The sequence below is a fragment of the Vespa crabro genome, chromosome 2 (genome assembly GCF_910589235.1).
Source record: "Vespa crabro chromosome 2, iyVesCrab1.2, whole genome shotgun sequence".
NCBI classification, from domain to species: domain Eukaryota; kingdom Metazoa; phylum Arthropoda; class Insecta; order Hymenoptera; family Vespidae; genus Vespa; species Vespa crabro.
In genome coordinates, this window is record NC_060956.1 from 9,265,462 (window position 1) to 9,282,998 (window position 17,537).

Below are 17,537 nucleotides of genomic sequence, written 5' to 3' on the forward strand. Positions count from 1 at the left end.
TCCAACCTATCCTTTGTTATACATAGAAGAGGATATTTCTCAGAAAATTTTCTTGGAAATGTTCATATTGCCAGTAGCAAGAGGAAAAACATTTAATTCATTTTTGAAGGAATCGAGGAAAAAATAAGCTAAACTGTCGAGAGTATTGAATCACTCGAGCAACTTCATAAATTATTTTTTTAGAAAAATTATTTCTTTTAATAATATACCATCTTAATTTTTTAGATTTCTGTGAGTGTTCAATTAAAAAAAATTGTTTTTCATAAAAATTCAGGAGAATTAAAAAAATGAAATAAAAGATAGATAATTATATTGGTATGAAAAGAATCAGTATTGCCTACCGATAGAATCGCATCCAATTTGTCGGATAAATTAGAATATATTGAGTTTACAAGTGAAGTTTCAACGTTACAAGAAGGTAATAGAGAGAGAGAGAGAGCAAGAGAATGAGAGAGAAAGAGAGAGAGAGAGAGAACGAGAGAGAGAGAGAACGAGAGAGAAAGAGAGAGAGAGAGAGAGAACGAGAAAAGAAGAACAACAAAATAAATAAAAACGGGGGAAAGAGAAAAGTTGTTTGGTGTTACCCGCGTCTCGTTGACTCAATATAATTGAACTTGTTGGTGGGCTATCCCATTGGGGGAAAAGAGATTTACAAATAGAAGGCGACCGTTTGATAAACGATCGAAATTGTTGAGAATCTTTCGAAGCGCGAAACGTGAATGCCTCGCCCCAATTCCCAATCATCTGCCGACAGACTGAGTTCCACTATTGGAAAACATCATTCGTCGTGTACGACCTACCGCAAGAATTTCTACGAAATATATTTGTATAGAAATGTTCAACTCGGAGAGATATCTCTCCTAGAGGTCAAAGGCGATGAGAATCGCATTGGGAATCGTAATCTAAAGATACAAAATTCTTTTGAGTATCTTTTGCGAGATCAATATTACAATACTTACCTCTTCTTTTATTTCTATTCAATATCTCGATTGGAAATTATTATCTCAAGAATTTGAAATACGCAGAGAAAGAGAAAGAGAGAGAAATAGAGAGAGAGAGAGAGAGAGAGAGAGAGATAATACAGGTACTTATTAAGTTCACATAACTGTTATAATTATGAATTAATTTATAGGGTAATTAAGATGACTATAGATCACTACGATAACAAGCAAGGATTATACCAATTAATGAAGATACTAAGAAAGTAACTTAAGCGAATGATTCAGGAAATAATTTGAAATTAGTTTGGTATAGTTACTACTGTTGTTTTTATCAGATTTTGAAAAAGTGAGCGTTAACGCTCAGATTGTCGAAGGATATTTAATTTCATCGTAATCAACGAAAGGAATTCTGATGAAAAAATTTATATTCAAATTTTATATATTAAAGTTTTATATATTAAAGTTCTTAACTACGAAATCAATTAACCGATCCACAAAAATGAAATTGACATATTCTGGTTTTGACCAAATCGAATGCTTTGATTTACGGAGGGATCAACTTCGTACCAGTCGTTCTTAAAGGGTATAGCGCGAAATCTGTAATGGTTTTCTGGGTGGAAATTTGATTTCTTTCGATCGAAATTAAAAAATGCATTTTTAGCTGCTTCGTCGTCGTCGTCCCGAACAAATATTTGTCCTGCTGAAAAATTCATCGAATTTTTAACTAAATAAATAAAAAATATTCATCGTCACGTTCATCCTAGAAATATCGTTAATTTTTGACAAATATTCTATAAGACATCTTCAGAAGAGGAAAGGAGGAGTATTACCATTATTATTATGTAATACTAATGTAATTATCATATGTATATATATATATATTTTTTTTTTTTCAGTAAGGGAATTTGTCAAACTTACATTCAAAAGATATAACAATATGAAAGAAGATATCCACATGAAACAATTATTGTATTAGATAATTAATAATTATGATATACATATATGATCAGGCAAGTAACAATAGAATTTCGTGGACCTTTCCTTTGTGTGTTCTATTAAAGGAGACTGTCGTATTACAAAGTTATCATCTGATAAAATGATCAGTATTATATAGGTACGTAATATCTCGAAAGCTTCTCTCTAAGGAACACCGAATAATAATTTCCTTTGTCTAAAACGCTTGCATTAGACTTTGATGATATCTCAAAGTAGCTACATAAAGATACTTTTCGTTATTAATAAAAATAGAACGATATCTTTTAAACATTTGCCTTTTAACGAACTTTTTAAAAAAGCTTCGCTTTATTTTCTCAATTTATTCGTTTATTCATTCGTTCATATCAGAGAAGTACCGAACGATCGACATTGGTTCGTTACTTGTCTTCCATGTGTTACCGTTCGATGACAAAAGAACTTCCTGTACCCTTAAGATTCTCTAGCAATTTCTCCGTGAAAGGACCAGAATAACGAGCTTTGATTTTATTACCTGACTCCATCGTCCTTCTCTTGTTACGAGTGTATCATGAAATTAGTGATATCATAATATTTGAGTTATGAATATAACGTTCCTTAGACCAATAGACAAAGATAAAGAGAAAGAGAGAGAGCTAGTGAGTGTCTCAGAAAGCTAATATAATCGGTCTTGTAGCGTATGGTAGTTACCAATGCACAACTAGGACTCCCTTTAGACGCCATTATCCTGAATGCACTTTGCTTCCATCTCTCCTTTCTCTCCTCAGACTCTATCTTGAGCAGAAGCTGGCAGCCATGAAGCTACTGGCTGCGTTCAACAGATAACACGCTATTGGCGTGAGCTCTCAATTTTCGACGACGATGCTTCTTTTATCTTCGTTTCTCTCTCTCTCTCTCTCTCTCTTTCTCTTTCTCTTTCTCTTCCTCTATTTCTCTGTCTTTCTCTTCATCCGTAACGTAAATAGGTACATACTTTCTGGATAAAATGTGAACCATAAAATATGATCAATTGCAAGTTGATTGTTTAAAAATTTCCATTTATTAAAGAATTTAGAGGTAATTATGATAATTTATAAAAGTTGGTCCGTCAATTATGTAAATAAAAGTATGTATATAGTAATTAATTAGATATATAATTATAAAAAAATGAATGGATATTTAATAGATTTAATGTATATATCTATATGAAGTAATAGATGATATATTAAAATAAAAAAATAAATAAATTATGTAGGCTAGTTAGAAACATATAGCCTAATCTACACTCTGACTTTGAAGCTTTAATAAACAAATACTATTCTCACGAATAAGCATATTATATTATACAGGAAATTATTGATCAGATGAGATTCGTGAGAGTAGGTCTTCGTTGTTCACGACGCTCGTCGTTATCGATAAACCAATTCATGTCATCGAATTACGCTCAACACGAAATAATGCATTACAGTCGTAACATAATATGAAACTATATCACGTATTTATTTGCTTCGTCTTTATTTGAGAAATTGGTTTTTTTATATTTATATTTGGTAACTACGGTGAATAAAGTCAAATTTATTTTTTGTTTTATTTGCTTATGATAGTATGTGAGTTAATTTCGAAACAATGCTTTCATTCAAACACCTGTATATTCGCTTAAATATCATTCGAATCGTTATTGCAATAATATCAGTAAATAATTCAATGTTTGTATAATTGTAATAATTAAACGTTTGTCTCGATTTATTTTTCAGAAAATGTTAAAAGTGTAAAATTGAAACGAGTGACTTTTAATATCCACGAGCACTCGATAATTTTGATTTTTTTTTCTTTTGTTTTCTAGTCCGTAGCGTATTCTTTTTTGTTTATTTTTTCGTTTCTTCCTTTTACGACGCTATGACATTTTTTCTCATTCATGGATTTCATATATTCTTATCATCTATAAATTAATATCATCGTAAATACGTGACGTGCCTAGTTCGTTTTCATTAACTCGCTTGCCTCGGCGTTATTCATCGAAAATTGTTAATGGATACGTAGAAGTAGGCAAGTTATTTACAGCCTCAATTATCGATAAATAAATTAGTTGTATCGTATTGAGTTACAGGCTAGGCTTAACATAACGACAATTTATATATCATAGTTTAATATTCCTTTAAAAAGTGGAATTCGAAAATGAATGCATATAAATAATAAACTGAAAATTTGTCAATTTTTTGAATATATGCATTACTCAAATAAATGAATATTGTTTTTCTTTTTAATTGCTTGTGTACATCCATATATATAGATATTACTTCATTTGAAAAAAATATATAATTGTGAATATTTTATCCACCTAGATCCATGCATCTTTTTCCTGTAACGTTTGCTTCTAACTTCAATAAACAAAAATAAAAAAAAGATCACGGCTTGTTACAGTTGCTTAAATCTTCAGAAATTTTTTTAAATATATCTCACAAACTAATCCTTTCATTTATATTGTTTTTTATTCAAAAAACGGCACGAGGAATCAATTTCAGCAAATAAAAAATAATGTAAGATTTCATTAAAAAAACAGTATCGATGATCTCAATATTTGGTAAAAAGAAGAAATAATCTTCAGAAAAAATTTGTTTCCATTGTCAGATATGTTTTTTGAAACAGAGGGAAAAAAGAGGTCAACAACGTCCGATCGATTTTCGAGAATTCTAAGAAAACGAAAAAAAAAGTGATACGTGTTAAGAATTATCTCGTCCGAGAGAATCGGTTCTACATCGTTTAAAGAATCTAGTCTGGAGGGAAGAGAAAATAAGATTTAACGGGTAGGATGAGTTCGAGTTATCGATGCGCATGGAAATTTTGATCAAAGGCGAATGTTTGTAAAGCTTGGTTCGGTGAAGGAGAGAAATAAAGAGAAAGAGAGAGAGAAAGAGAGAGAGAGAGAGAGAGAGAGAGAGATAAAGAGAGGCAGGGAGAGAAAGGGGAGAAGGAGAGAAAGAGAGCGAGAAAGAGTGGTAAGGGAGGTTAAAGGTGGATGCGGATCGATGTTGAGAATATAACTGTGAGCGATTTTCACTTCTTCGTACAATATTTCAATGGTATAGCAAATATAACTATAAGCATAGGAATAATGAAGAAAGAAAGAAAGAACAAAGGTATATGCATTTAATATTTTATAGAGAAAAGAAGAATAGCATGGATTATTACAAAAGATTTATTAAGATATATTTATGTTTATATTTGTAATATGTATTATGAAATATAAAATATAAATGTGAAATGTATTCTGTTTAATAGACCGATAATTTCAAGTCAACAGAGTATAAAAATAAATACACAAAGCGAAAGCATAAATATATGGGATATATATTCTTTTCTGTATATGGAATAGATGCTAGAATGAAATAATATTTTTGATAACCTTCGATAAAGCACCACATGTGTTTTACGTCACTATTCATAAACATATTGAAATCTACGATATTGGTTACGCTTATCACGTTTTCCATAGAGAATGTCAATACTTTTCAGAGAACTATAGATGCGAATGTTGTATAACGATCAATCGATTGCTGTCCGATGTCCATGGTAACCGTATGACGGTTATCAGAACAGGATACACGTCTTTTCAATAATGTTTTCAATTCTTCTCAACTGTGATACTTGATATTGGATACGTCACTAAAGAGGAAAGAATATTGAAAAAATATGTTGATCTGATAAATTAAAAAAAAAATAAAAGAAATAGTGTCTCTTTCAAAACTTCGAGAATAAAAATTAAAATTTTTATCCATATTTTTGAATGACTTTTTTTTTTTATCATTGTTTATGAAAAATTAGTAATTTTTAGTAATTTTTTTTTTCTTTATCATTTCTAACACATCTATACATAAATTAGAAATTGTGTTCTTCTTCTTAGCTCATCAATGTTTTATCAATAGATTAAATTTGAATCAATGTTGAAAATATCATACGAGAATAAAAATTTTCTTTACCTTTACTCGGTACATCAATTGTATAAAGTCGAAGAGCTTTATCGTCAGTTGCTACAATTTCTTGACTATCGATACATTGAAAATTGATATATAAATAATAGTAATCTTTTGATAGAAAAACAGAACTAAACATATACGTACTCGTATAAATGGAGTGTACTTTGAGCGATAAAAGAAAAAATTAATTAAACACAGATTATTAAACAAAACTCAATAAAAGTATTAATTGGTAAGAATTTTCGTGCTAGTACCTAAAGAAATATCTTTCTATCCAAGAGAGAAACTGACATAACAAAGTCAAAAGAAATTAATCGTAAAATAATAGAAATTAATTGTAAAATAATATAAAATACAGAGAGTGGACCAAAAGTTCTTAGATGATTTTCAAAATGAATCGACTTTCTACGTTAACTTTTTTCTTTTTTTTTTCAGATTGTAAAATTACAAGAACAATTTGTAAAAACTATAAGTCTATCTACACAACCTTCAGAAGTCTCGAAAAAGTATTAATTGACATGTAAAAGAAGTTATACGCTAAAAAGTTTTGGTTCACGTTAGGAACATTGGACACATTAAATATATTTGTTTTGATGAAGAAATTGGATTTTAGACGAGGTATAGGATAGGCCACAAGTTTTTGTAAAAGAAAAACGTTATCTTGAGATTTGTAAAAGTTTATTGATCGTCGTTGCTTTCTCGTGGAACGCATTAATTTGATCGTTGCGAACGAACTTAAGAGCTAAGCGTTTAAAGTTAGGAAAACTGCGTTAACTCGATGATTATTCGTCACTTTTATAATTTCCCCTTATTTATTATATTTTTCGTTGAACTTTAATTAAAACGATCGGATCGTTCGCTCGATCGTTTTACGCACGGGAATTACACGCAGATCCGCTTTATTTCGTAACGCGTACGAGAAAAACTCGCTTGCAGGATAAATTACTTCGGCCTTTTGTCAGGCTAACAATAATCCTGTGCGATAACAACGCATTTTAACAACGCGCGAGTGCGCCTCTCGGTCGAACGAGAATGCGATGAGATTTTTATAAACTCTATGAATGCTTCTTCAATTGTTAAATATTGTATACACGTAAAAAAGAAAAAAAGAAAAGAAAGAAAAGAATTACTTATGTAAATTTTTTAAGATTTGAAACTGAATATGTCTGACTTTCAAGACCTTTGACTTCTTACACGATCTGATATAACTATTTTTAATGTTGTGAACGTCATTTTTATAAAATTATTCTGAACATTTGTGTACTATCATGCGTATGTAAATGTGAAATAAATCTTTTTCACTCATTTCATCGATCTTGTCGTATTAATTATCGATATACGTCAAATTAATTTTATTTTCTTGAAAAGATTAAATTTCTTTTTCTTTCTTTCTTTTTTTTTTCTTTTTTTAATGATCCCAAAAGAAATCACGTTTACAATACGACGATCGCATTCTCAAATTATAATTATTCTTTCTTAATTATCCTTTATCTCATATCGTTACTGCATCATACAGTTTCTACAAATCATTTTTGTCTACATATATGCATATACTTACGTATACACATGATTTATGGAAATAAAATTCGTTTAATTAAGAAATCAAAGACTTTGAGAGTGGAGTATAGAAATAAGTGATTGGAGCTAATGGTACGTTTGAGTTTACGTAAATATTCTATAATTGAGCAGAGTATATCTCTTATTCGATTGAGAGACTTTATGAACGACATTCGTCTTATTTCCTAAAGCTCGATATTACCGTGGAAAAAAAGAAAACAAAAAAAAAAGGAAAGAAACAATCATGTGTTATCTTATATACTCGCCGTTTTCGTTTCGTTCATTTACAAGCAATTCGTATACAATTCGTTTAATCCTATGCGGACGATCGATTTCATATACATATACCTATAAGTTTAATTTAAATAATTAACGTACATATAATTCGACAGAAAAAATCGACGACATGATCAATACGTTCATATATATATATACGTAATATGTGTTTGTTGAATCTTTAATACTTATACTTTTGACATAAGCATAAATTATAAATATCTATGTACTTTTTTGAAAGAATACCATCATATATCGCTAAGTTATAAATTGTTTCTTTTTTTCCGCAAAGGGTTAAACGCAAAGATCCGGCCAAATGTATGTAAGTCTTAAACTATAAAATATATCCTTATCGTATAATATTTACAAAAATTGAGCAAACACTTAGGAAACATTGGAGCACGAAAATATCTCTAAATATGTGAGAGGATAGTTTATTTTTCATAAAATCATATACTCTCTGCCATGTTAAAAACTCATTGGTTAATAATTATTACGTTTGTTTTTTCGTAGATCTCTATAATGAAATAAAAAAAAAGGGAAAACAAATAATAAATGCATCCTTTCCATGAAAATGTTCACTACATGATGGGAATGTTAATAATTAAATAATAAATCCAGGTAAAAAATGTGTTATTACCTTTGTAATAAATAAAACGAATGGGCAGACAAATGTTCGTATTATTTAGTCAAACTTCATTAATCAATGTCTATTTAAATAACGATTAATAAGTTATTCGCAATCGTAAAAAGAAAGTTATCGAAAATGAGAGGTTCAATGAATTTTTTCGTTTACCATATATTATCGATATAATATTATGATATTTTCCAATGTATTTATCTTTTCGGGATTATGAATTCTTCGTAAAATGAATTCTCGCTTTTTAATAATAGCCACGTGTTATTTCGTAACTTTAGCATAAGATCGAATCAAAAGCGAACTGCGACTAGATTGCTCATCTCTTTTATCTTCGTTATAACTTCGAACGAAAATATTTTATTCGATTCGATTTGATACTTAACGAATCAGTGTAGTCGCAGGCTTATGAATTTTGTTCAATGTCTAACGTCAGCCTCATCTGCAGATTGATTTTCTAACGTGCAAGGCCTAAGAAGTTCTTGTCCTCTTTCATGAAGCCACTTGTTAGCGACTAAAATCGAAACAAATGTAATGTAAAATGTAAATGTAATGTATATAATAAATAAGTCGAAATATACAGATAAATATTAATTTTCTATAAAAAAAAGGATATATAATAATAAAGAAAACAACTATACCCCATTTAGATCCCGTAAGTACTGGACAGGCTGCGTGTCTCGTTTTAAAATCACCCTCGCCGTTTGGTTTCAAATTGTACCAAAAAGCAGCGCTACCCTTTCTAGGCCAAAGAGATATGTTAATGGCAGTAAATACGGTACCACCACCTTGCTCTACATCGCTCATCTGTAAACAATAAATTTACATTAATATATTATTTAAAAAATTTCTACATTATTTTTTTCATTGCTTACGTAATATAGAACGGTGGCAATACGATTTCCAGTTCCTAAACTCTTGAAAGCATTCGTTTCTTCTTTCTAAATATTCAAAATATAATTATTATTTGATTTATTATACGATCTCCAATTTTAGATTAATTTTTTCAACAATGAACGTACCCTTGCAAAATCGAAATGAGGCTCGTAATGACCACCAATACCGTAATTTACAACCTGTAACTCTTCTGCAGTGTCAACGGTCATACTGGTCATGTGCTCGACACGTTTGCTCACAGCTGCTACGTGTTTGTGTTCATGTTCTTGAAGCCATGCACTTTTACTGATTCTGTAATTGGCAATTTCAAGTGCACCGGTTTTGTAATTTTGAACGGTAGCACGTTTAAACTGAAATACAAAAATACATTGTGTAATAGATATTGTTTGTAAATACTTAATAAAGCATAATCATATTTATTTTTCAAGAAATGTAATTGTTAATTAGATATATATATATATATATATATATATAAATTATATACAAATATTATATTATAAATATAGGGTATTATCAGGTTAATTCCGGAGGACCCACTTTTTTTTAAGCTGCAATAGATTATAAATTTAATCGATATCCAAAGAAAAAAAATATATTTGTAAAAGTAGATACTTGAAAGACTGTAATAAAAAAATATTGTAGATTTTCTATAAAAAAGTAAAAGGAAAAAAAAAAAAGAAATTGTTTCCCATGAAAAAGGCTACCCCACCCATACTGTCTGGATGAAATGATACATAATTTCAGAGTATCATGGCCCAAGAAAACAAAAAGATTTTGAAGGAAGAAAAATTATTTTTTTCTGCTCGTATAAAACTTCTCCACAGAAAACACATAAATCCAAAAATGCTAAACATTCTTCGTGAAATCATTTATCACATATCACACATCGAATTTATTAATACAGTTATAATACTTCCTACACCATTTAACATTATTTTTTTTCTTAAAACTTTCTTTAAATTGTCGGACTAAAAAATCTGAACAATTTTCATCCAAAGATGAATCTTTCGTAAGAGAGACGTTACGTTTGTCTGAATTTTTAATAGGCTTTGTCACTTTTGCCACTTGAAACGTCTCCTATCTTTTTTAATTCGTTGAACTACATTGATGTATTAACAATTAGATTAATTTTATTTATCATTTTATCTGGCATATCAGTCACGAGAGTCCTTTTATTAATTTGCAAACAACCAGATGAAACAGGTTCTGTTTTTTTATTTTCTTTTGTATCTTTTTTTTTTTGTTACATGAGGCACATCATTTATTCATTATTTAAGAAAGCGCATAATAAACTTTCATCATTAGAAATTATTAACACAAAGAATAAAAATCTATTATATTACCATAAATAGTCAAGTTTACATCGTAAGAACGTAATAAGGTATAATTTTACAATAGCTCTACTATCTCCGAAAAAATAGAGCCATCTGTTTTGAATATCAGGGAATGATGAGTCACTTATTTTTCCAATAATGTAATAACAATGTCTTATAGTACTATAATAAATGTAACTTTTAAATACTATATTAATGTACTGTATTCAATATTTGTGTTTAACTGTTAGTAATGATTTGAAGAACAAGTAAAAAATTTTTGAAATTATTAAATTTCTATATTACGAATAACTTATTTAACTTCTTAATTGAAAACAAAAACAAAGAGTATTGTTTATGAATTTCGTTAATAATTATCAATTCTATTGCTTAAAATATTTGAGAATCCGGAATTAGCCTATATAATAATATATATATGTTTGTTGTTACCCTAGGTTGGGCCATTCTTTTGATCGTTTCGATCTCTTCATCATAAATGACGTTATGATAAACGACGATCCTAGGATCAAGATAAGCTTCTTCCTCCTTGAGTGGGGCTATTTTCAAGAAAGGAATTCCACGATCGACGTAACGACACTTTAAATCCTTCTGTATTTTCGGTGGAATTGAAACTTCACCACGGCAGAGCATTTCATATCTTTCCCTCTCTGTCATCTCTTCCCAAGTTTTTACCTTTTCCTCGGTGACAGTAAAATGCTGGAAAAGACCGTTTAACGTATATGTCCATTTTCATCAATAAATCATAATTTTTAACTATTTTTATATGATCAATTGTGTAATTGTTAAGACAGAAAAAGCACATAGAATCATAATTATTTATATTTAAATTATCTACTTATCATAATTTTGATTAATCGATTAGAATAAGAGAATAAATTCTTCCTTCTTAATGAACAAATTAATTATTGGGATTACGTGAAATAAATATAAAAGAATACAATTTTGGTTTAAATATCTAAGAAGAAAAAACGGAAAAGACTTGTTGCAAATTAAAGGATTACAGGTAGAAATTTGCTTTCGAAAGCTTTCAAGCTCATTCATGAAGGGGGGAATACAGAAATCGAGTAAACAGACTGTCGACCCACATAAATTTGTGGAAAAGCGCTGGATGTTGGATGCTAAATTCATGGTAGGGATAATCCATCGGCCTTGCATTGTAGCACGTTCGAGATTGGAATACTAAGAAACAAAATTTCGTGCAAGTATCTTCTTTCTTACAACGAGATAGGTCAGTTTTTTTCCTTCTTTTTTTGACATCTACGAAAGAATTTTTTTTTTCGTTCATGTTGTATCTAGGGATTTAATAACAAAATTAATTCATTTTAAAACAAAGAAAAACAAGAAAAAGAAAATGATTCTTTAAAACGATTTATTTTTTAACCATTTTGCATTGTAAAGTCACGTCAATGGTGACAACAATATTCTTCTTTTTAGAACTCTTGAGTCACCTCTTATCTGATACTATTTAAATAATAAAAGAAATCAATACATAAATAGTTTTATTCAAAAATTTCTTTTAAAGTATACGTAAATGTAAATTAACACATGAGATATCAAAATTAAGTCAGAAAAAGAAAATCAAATCGGAGTCGGTCGGGGAAATACTAGGAGATAAAATAATTATGTTATTGCGTATACATATTTTTTTCGATTAAATCAGTAAACTTATTCCTCGACATATAATATTATCTTCAATAAATGTTATATAAATTTATAGCATTAAAAATAATCTTGTATATGATGTACTTTTTCTTTACATGACTTGAAATATAGACTTTTATTTATGCTGTTATACCCATACATATGATTTATTTTGTTCGAAGTCATTGTAAATTCGAAAAGAAACAAATTTGTTTCCAAATCTTACCTGTTCAGGTATCGCTGTATCGTCCTGTCCATCCTCTCCGCGTTTCTTTTTCATAAGATTCGCTTTACTTTGAATTTCCTTTTGATAATAAGCTCGATTACCAAGCGCTCGTTCATGGGTTGGTACTAATTCCAAAAGCTCATTTGTCATACTCAGAGCACGTGCAACATTACCTATAAAAAATAACTATATTTTAATATATATCTTTCATGTTACTGAAGAAGAAAAATAATTACTGTTTTTCAAGCGACGATGTTTTTTACGCATGAAAAATATTATAATGTAAACCATTCTACGTTCATTTCAAAAATGTTTTAAACTTTTAATTTTTCCGACATTTTCTATTTTCTGGTTTTTCTTTTTTTTAATTATAAAAATTATTCTTATTTATTATTAATAAAATTCTTATAATAAATTAATTTCAATGATACAAATTATAATTATTAATTTTTATTAATGGCAGATATAACTATATTTTTCTTATTAAAGTAACTATAGGTACTTTGTTAATTGTATTAAAAAAAATAATATTTTTTGTTTTATTATTTAGCTATTTTTGTTTTTAAAAATTTATTACAAAATATATATTCATTAAAATAGTTTCATTTTATCGTAGTTTCATACAAAATTACTTTCGCAATTTTGGTTTATATATATAATTAATATAAATTGGTAGAAAACTATTTTCAAATATGATATGTATACATTTGAAATATTTCGGCAAGTCAGTCAAAGTTGACATTTTTGGAATAGAAAATTTATATAGTCAAGATTCGCCATTTTTTCTTACGATTTAACGAATTAATTCTCTGTATTGTATGGGAAAATTACCGAAGTTAAATCAATAGTTTCGCAAGTATGAAAAGCAATCAACCTTGATGAACACAAAAGGTTAATAAATTTGTAACGGGTAACTACGAATTTGATCTAAACGAAAGAAAATATTTTTGTTACGCTTAGGTACGTTTTATTTATTTCAGTGATAACCTTGTATAGGTTCGGGTCGTTATTGCGGATCGCCAGAATGGTAATTTTTCTTTTTCTTTTGCCTGAATAGCAAATGCGAATGATAAAAAGCATCGGAGTAATTACTATTTATATTTTCTACTTATGGAACCATTTTTTTATTATACTTATTTCCTTTTTTCTCTTATTTTTATTTCTATTTTATTTCTTTGTTAGAGTGCTTAAAAATTTTTATCCTGTAATTTTACCGTGTGATAAACAAAAATAAAACTTTTCAATTATTATGAGATATATGAGATTAAGATATTTTTATATTGAAAAAATTTTCGATAAACAATTCAATAATAAAATATTATCATTTGAATACCTTGCATATACGTGGAGAAAGCCAAATACTCAAGAATATCCGGCTTGGAAGTTGTTGTTGTGTTCTGTTCTTCTTGCAGACGATCCATAGCTTCTTGCATCCATAACACGGTGTGATAGTAATCTCTATTATGGTAAGATTGTCGTCCTAGTTCGAAACAGTCGCTTGCTGAAAACAAATAACGTCGCAAAATTAATCGTTATCGGGTATATCATGAGTATATCAGTTGGTTTTGGGGAGGACATTAATTTAATTCAAAATTCTTGTATAGCTTTAAAAAAACCTTTTTAACTTTTTATAAATAAATAAAAAAAAAAAAATAACAAAGAAAAGAGATGTAATGAATTTTAAAAGGAAAAGAACATAAATTTTTCGAAAAAAAAAAAGAAAAAAATCATGATTTATATCATTATAAAAATATTTTTATCATTGATTAATATTTTATCGAAGTCTTTTTAATTTTGTTTTATTCCATTATATTATTAAATGTATATATATATATATATATATATATATATATATATATATATATATATATATATATATATATATATATGTATATGTATATAAATATTTTAGTTTAGAGTTTTAGCGATAAATTTTTCAATGTAATTATAAAATATTTTGTAAGTTTAAAACAGATAAATTCCAGATTATAATAATTCGAGTAAGGCCAGAATTTTACGGGAAAAATGTGATATTATATTACGCATTCTGATCAGCGTTCCAGCAATCTTTCTCCTTTTTTTTTACACGCGTCGACCCGAGCGAGTTTCGAGCACGACAAGGCAGTTACCTTGTCCACGGAACTATGTTCGTTAATTAGCTTTAACTTTTTCCTGAATGACACTTTCCTCTCTTTGATCTTTAACATTTCGAAACTGTCTCATCATCATCTCTTTCTGTTTAGATTTATAAAGTTATATTAACGAGATACGTAAATACAAAGAAATCTTCATAATTAAACGTTCTTAGAGAATTATATTTTTAATAGTCAAGAAAGTCCAATGACCTATCTCTTTCATTATCTCATAATAAAAAAATTCACTGTTTCAAATGCAAATTTAAATACCGTAATTCAAAAGTCTTAAACGATTTCGATATAAATTAATTATAAATATTAAAAATATTGAATTGATGAATTAACGTTGATATATTACATGAATTTATATTTCAACAATTTTTTAAATACAATTATAAATAGTTTATAACAGAAATCAATATTTTTTGAGGAGAATGTCGATAAAAATGTAGCAGACGAATTTCGTGCTTTTCAACCTTTAAAAAGTATCTGTCTCGCATTGAAATCGATAGCAATTGAAAACCCTTTTGGATTAGCAGCAAAAGGCAGTCATCGTTATAGGGTTAAATCGGAAGGCAAGTTGACTGGAAAGGAGTAACAATGCCGATGAAACTACGTAAATTATTCATGGTAGGGTTCACTAAGTACCGTATACTTGAAAGTCAGCATACAAGGCTTTGCCTTTAACATATCAAGTAGCGTATGTTCTTGTAAAAGATCTCGTGAAAGAAGCTCTTATTGTATTACTAATAAATACGTATAAGTTGTTTAAAATATATATCGGCAAATCGATTATTTATCGCAGTAATAAAATGATTCATTCTTGGAAAAAAAGAAACAAAAAATACAAGTTAAAGATAAACTGATTTAATTGACAAAAAGCCAATTAAATTCTGCTATTATTGCAATGAATTTATGTCTATCAAATTTCCTCTTGATGGCATTATTATTCATTAAATTTTAATATATTCTCTATACTGTAAATAATATTTGAATAATATTAATTTGTAATAAAAGAGAAAATGATAAAAAATTACTGATATTATTTATATTTGGTTATTAATAATTAGCATATGGTAGAAACAATCATAAAAAAATATTATTGAAAGAAAATAAAAAAGAAATAAAAAAGCTATTAAATTGATGTCGAAAAAAGACGAAAAGAAAAGGATTAAGAAAATAACGATTGGATGAGAAATATAAAAATCAAATTATGGAATATAACGAACCACTTAAACCGGTGCTATATTGTACCCCATTTAGAACACCTCTGGCAACTTGTGCGGTCTCTAGTTTGTAGGTATCCTGCAATCTCATAAGAGCAACTGCAGCTCCATTGAGGTCCTCGTCCGTTGGAAACTTAAGGTCACTTCTTGAATTCGTGATGTTTGCTACGAATGACTTGCCAACGTCTTCAGTTATAAGTTCTTCAACTCTTTTCCAATCTGTAGTTAATCTCTTAACCAATAGATAAGCATTTATCGGATTGGACAAATATTGCTGTATATTTCTTGAAGCCTCCTCGTGTTCTCTCATGTAATCCTCTACGTTCCTGAAAAAAGAAAACAAAGAGAAATAATAATAATCTCGTTCGATCATTTATGAGTTAAAATACAAACGTTCGTTTAAATACAAACTTTCTAATTTTGTTAATTAAATAAACATTATAGTAAATAATCATATGGATTTTAGATATCGCACAATATCGATCGTTTATGAATTTCAATCAAATAGAAACTTACTAATTTTCTTAATTAAATAAACATTATAATAAATAATCATATGGGTTTTTGTTATCATAGAAAGTAATAGATAAAAAAAAAGAATACGTTAGATGACTTAATCATTCAAAAGTGTTTTGAAAATGTAATTCTTACAGTTATTTAATAGTCTCTCGTAAGTGCACTTGCAGAGAATTATATAACAAATGACAGCGTGAAGGAGAAAGAGAAAAAAGGGAGTGCACGAAAGAGAGAGAGAGAAAAAAAAAGAAAAAGAAAGAAAAAAGAAAACAAACAAATTATTCTCGCTTCCGTATGGCATCGTGTCGAGGAATAATCGTAAAAGCCTATCACATTTCCTCGTTCTCGCCTCGGTAAATTTAAGAAATTCACCGAGCTATCAAGCTCGTAGAGATTTTTAAAAGCAAAAGGGAAAGAAAGAGAGAGAGAGAGAAAGAGAGAGAGAGAGAGAGAGAGAGAGAGGAAGATAAAAACAGACAGAGACAGAGAAAGAGAGAACGACTTTACTGAAGCGATATCGCGGAGACGCGTTTTAATTTAATCTCCATCCTTCAAGTGTAGGAAAAGCCATATATATTATTTCTTTTTTCCTTTTCTATCTTTCCCTTCTTCTTCCTTCTTTTTATTTTTTCTTTTACTTTCTTGTTTTTTGGTTCCTCTTTCGCTATCCTCAACCTCCACTTCTTCCTATGTAATTCAGCAGATGTTCCTCGTGATTCAAACAAGTAATACGCTTTTCCTCTCTCTCTCTCTCTCTCTCTTTCTCTTTCTCTTTCTCCCTCTTTTTCTCTCGCTCTCTTTCTACCCCTCTCTCTTTCTTTCTCACTCTCACTCTCTCCTTCTCTTCTTTTCCTCTCTCTTTTCCCTCCTTGAATCTATTTTTCCTTCCTTTCTTTCTTCCTTATGCCTTGCTCTTTAAACAACGACTATTTCATTTCATCCCATTTCTGTTCGCCATCTATCTCCCTTTCTCCCTTCTTCCCTCTCTCTCTCCCTTCCTCCCTCTTTCACTTACTTTTTCTCTCTCTCTTTCTTTCTTCCTCTCTCTCTCTCTCTCTTTCTTTCTCTCTCACTTCCTCTCTCTTTTTCTCTTTCTCTCACTTTCTCTCTCTCTTTCATTCCTCTTTCTTTTCCCTCCTTCAATCCATTTTTCCTACCATCTTTCCTTCCTTATGTCTTATTCTTTCATTTCATTCTATTTCTGTTCTCCATCCATCTCTTTTTCT

At 29.1% G+C, this 17,537-nt stretch overlaps 1 protein-coding gene and 1 long non-coding RNA gene across 10 annotated transcripts in view; one reads left to right on the forward strand and one right to left on the reverse strand.

The window, feature by feature from the left end:
- Nucleotides 1-6,015: 6,015 nt before the first annotated feature.
- LOC124421717 lies at nt 6,016-6,992 on the forward strand. The gene is made up of 2 exons (XR_006941715.1): nt 6,016-6,098; nt 6,302-6,992. It is a non-coding gene; the product is annotated as an uncharacterized LOC124421717 (long non-coding RNA).
- LOC124421713 (prolyl 4-hydroxylase subunit alpha-2) overlaps nt 6,528-17,537 on the reverse strand; it is a 309,909-nt gene continuing 298,899 nt past the window's right edge. For all 9 annotated transcript variants that reach the window (XM_046957218.1, XM_046957216.1, XM_046957211.1 and 6 more), the window contains 8 exons: nt 15,799-16,121; nt 13,768-13,935; nt 12,435-12,607; nt 10,997-11,263; nt 9,359-9,583; nt 9,212-9,277; nt 8,978-9,143; nt 6,528-8,850 (listed from right to left, as the gene is read on the reverse strand). In XM_046957218.1, the coding sequence (XP_046813174.1) occupies nt 8,756-8,850; nt 8,978-9,143; nt 9,212-9,277; nt 9,359-9,583; nt 10,997-11,263; nt 12,435-12,607; nt 13,768-13,935; nt 15,799-16,121 (1,483 nt within the window). In that variant the 3' untranslated portion in view covers nt 6,528-8,755. The remainder of the gene's footprint in view (nt 8,851-8,977; nt 9,144-9,211; nt 9,278-9,358; nt 9,584-10,996; nt 11,264-12,434; nt 12,608-13,767; nt 13,936-15,798; nt 16,122-17,537) is intronic.